This window comes from Geospiza fortis, unplaced genomic scaffold (genome assembly GCF_000277835.1).
Source record: "Geospiza fortis unplaced genomic scaffold, GeoFor_1.0 scaffold1109, whole genome shotgun sequence".
NCBI lineage: Eukaryota > Metazoa > Chordata > Aves > Passeriformes > Thraupidae > Geospiza > Geospiza fortis.
In genome coordinates, this window is record NW_005054765.1 from 26,455 (window position 1) to 27,228 (window position 774).

The window sequence follows — 774 nt, forward strand, 5'->3', positions numbered from 1 at the left end:
CCCCGCGGCCGCCCCGGCCGGCGGGGCAGGGGAGGGGGCCGTGGTGCTGCCCAACATCCACGAGCACCTCAACTACAACACCTACAAGGCCGGACACGGCGCCCACTGGACAGAGAACGCGCTGGGCAACTCCCTGCACCCCCCCGGGACCACCCTGGCTGACCCCTATTTAATCCAGACCCACCCCAAGGAGAAAGTTCAGGAAACCCAGATATGACTCTTTTTTGGGGGCTTTTTCCTGCTTTTTTTTGGGTCGTTGTCGCCCCCCCTTCCAACCCTGGCCCCGAATTATTATAAACGCAATAGATGCACAAAAGCAGAACTCCAAAAAGAAGGAAACCCAGGAGAATTCCTCAATACTAAGGAAAACCAGGAGAATTCCTCAATAATAGACACAACTTTTGTACAGGGGGGGGGAGAGACTCTTTTTCGTGTACATGCTTCTATAGCCAACCTCGGGGCCGAGAAGAGCAGCAGATTCTATTAAAATTTAACGAAACCCACCCAAAACTCCTACAAAAAACCACTATTTTCTAACTCGCAGGTTCTATTTAAACACAAAAAGAAACAAACCAGGAGAAACAGAGGAGGAAAAAAATAATCGGTAATAAGAGGAAAAATCCCCGTGCTCGGGGACGAGCGGCGGTGCCGTGGCGCGGGGGGACGCGGGGGACGCCGGAGCGGTGGCAGAAGCTGTCGGGGTGTTTTTGGGGGGGCTCGGGGTGTTTTTGGGGGTTACTTGGGGGAGGGGGGGAGGTCGGGCCCCCCACCCCG

At 55.0% G+C, this 774-nt stretch overlaps 1 protein-coding gene across 1 annotated transcript in view; it reads left to right on the plus strand.

The window, feature by feature from the left end:
• LOC102035485 (leucine-rich repeat-containing protein 4) overlaps positions 1-710 on the plus strand; it is a gene marked incomplete at its 5' end in the record, with an annotated part of 1,949 nt that extends 1,239 nt beyond the window's left edge. The window contains 1 exon segment of the mRNA XM_031065412.1: positions 1-710. This exon segment is cut by the window's left edge and continues 108 nt beyond it. Within this exon segment, the coding sequence (XP_030921272.1) occupies positions 1-217 (217 nt within the window).
• Positions 711-774: the final 64 nt, after the last annotated feature.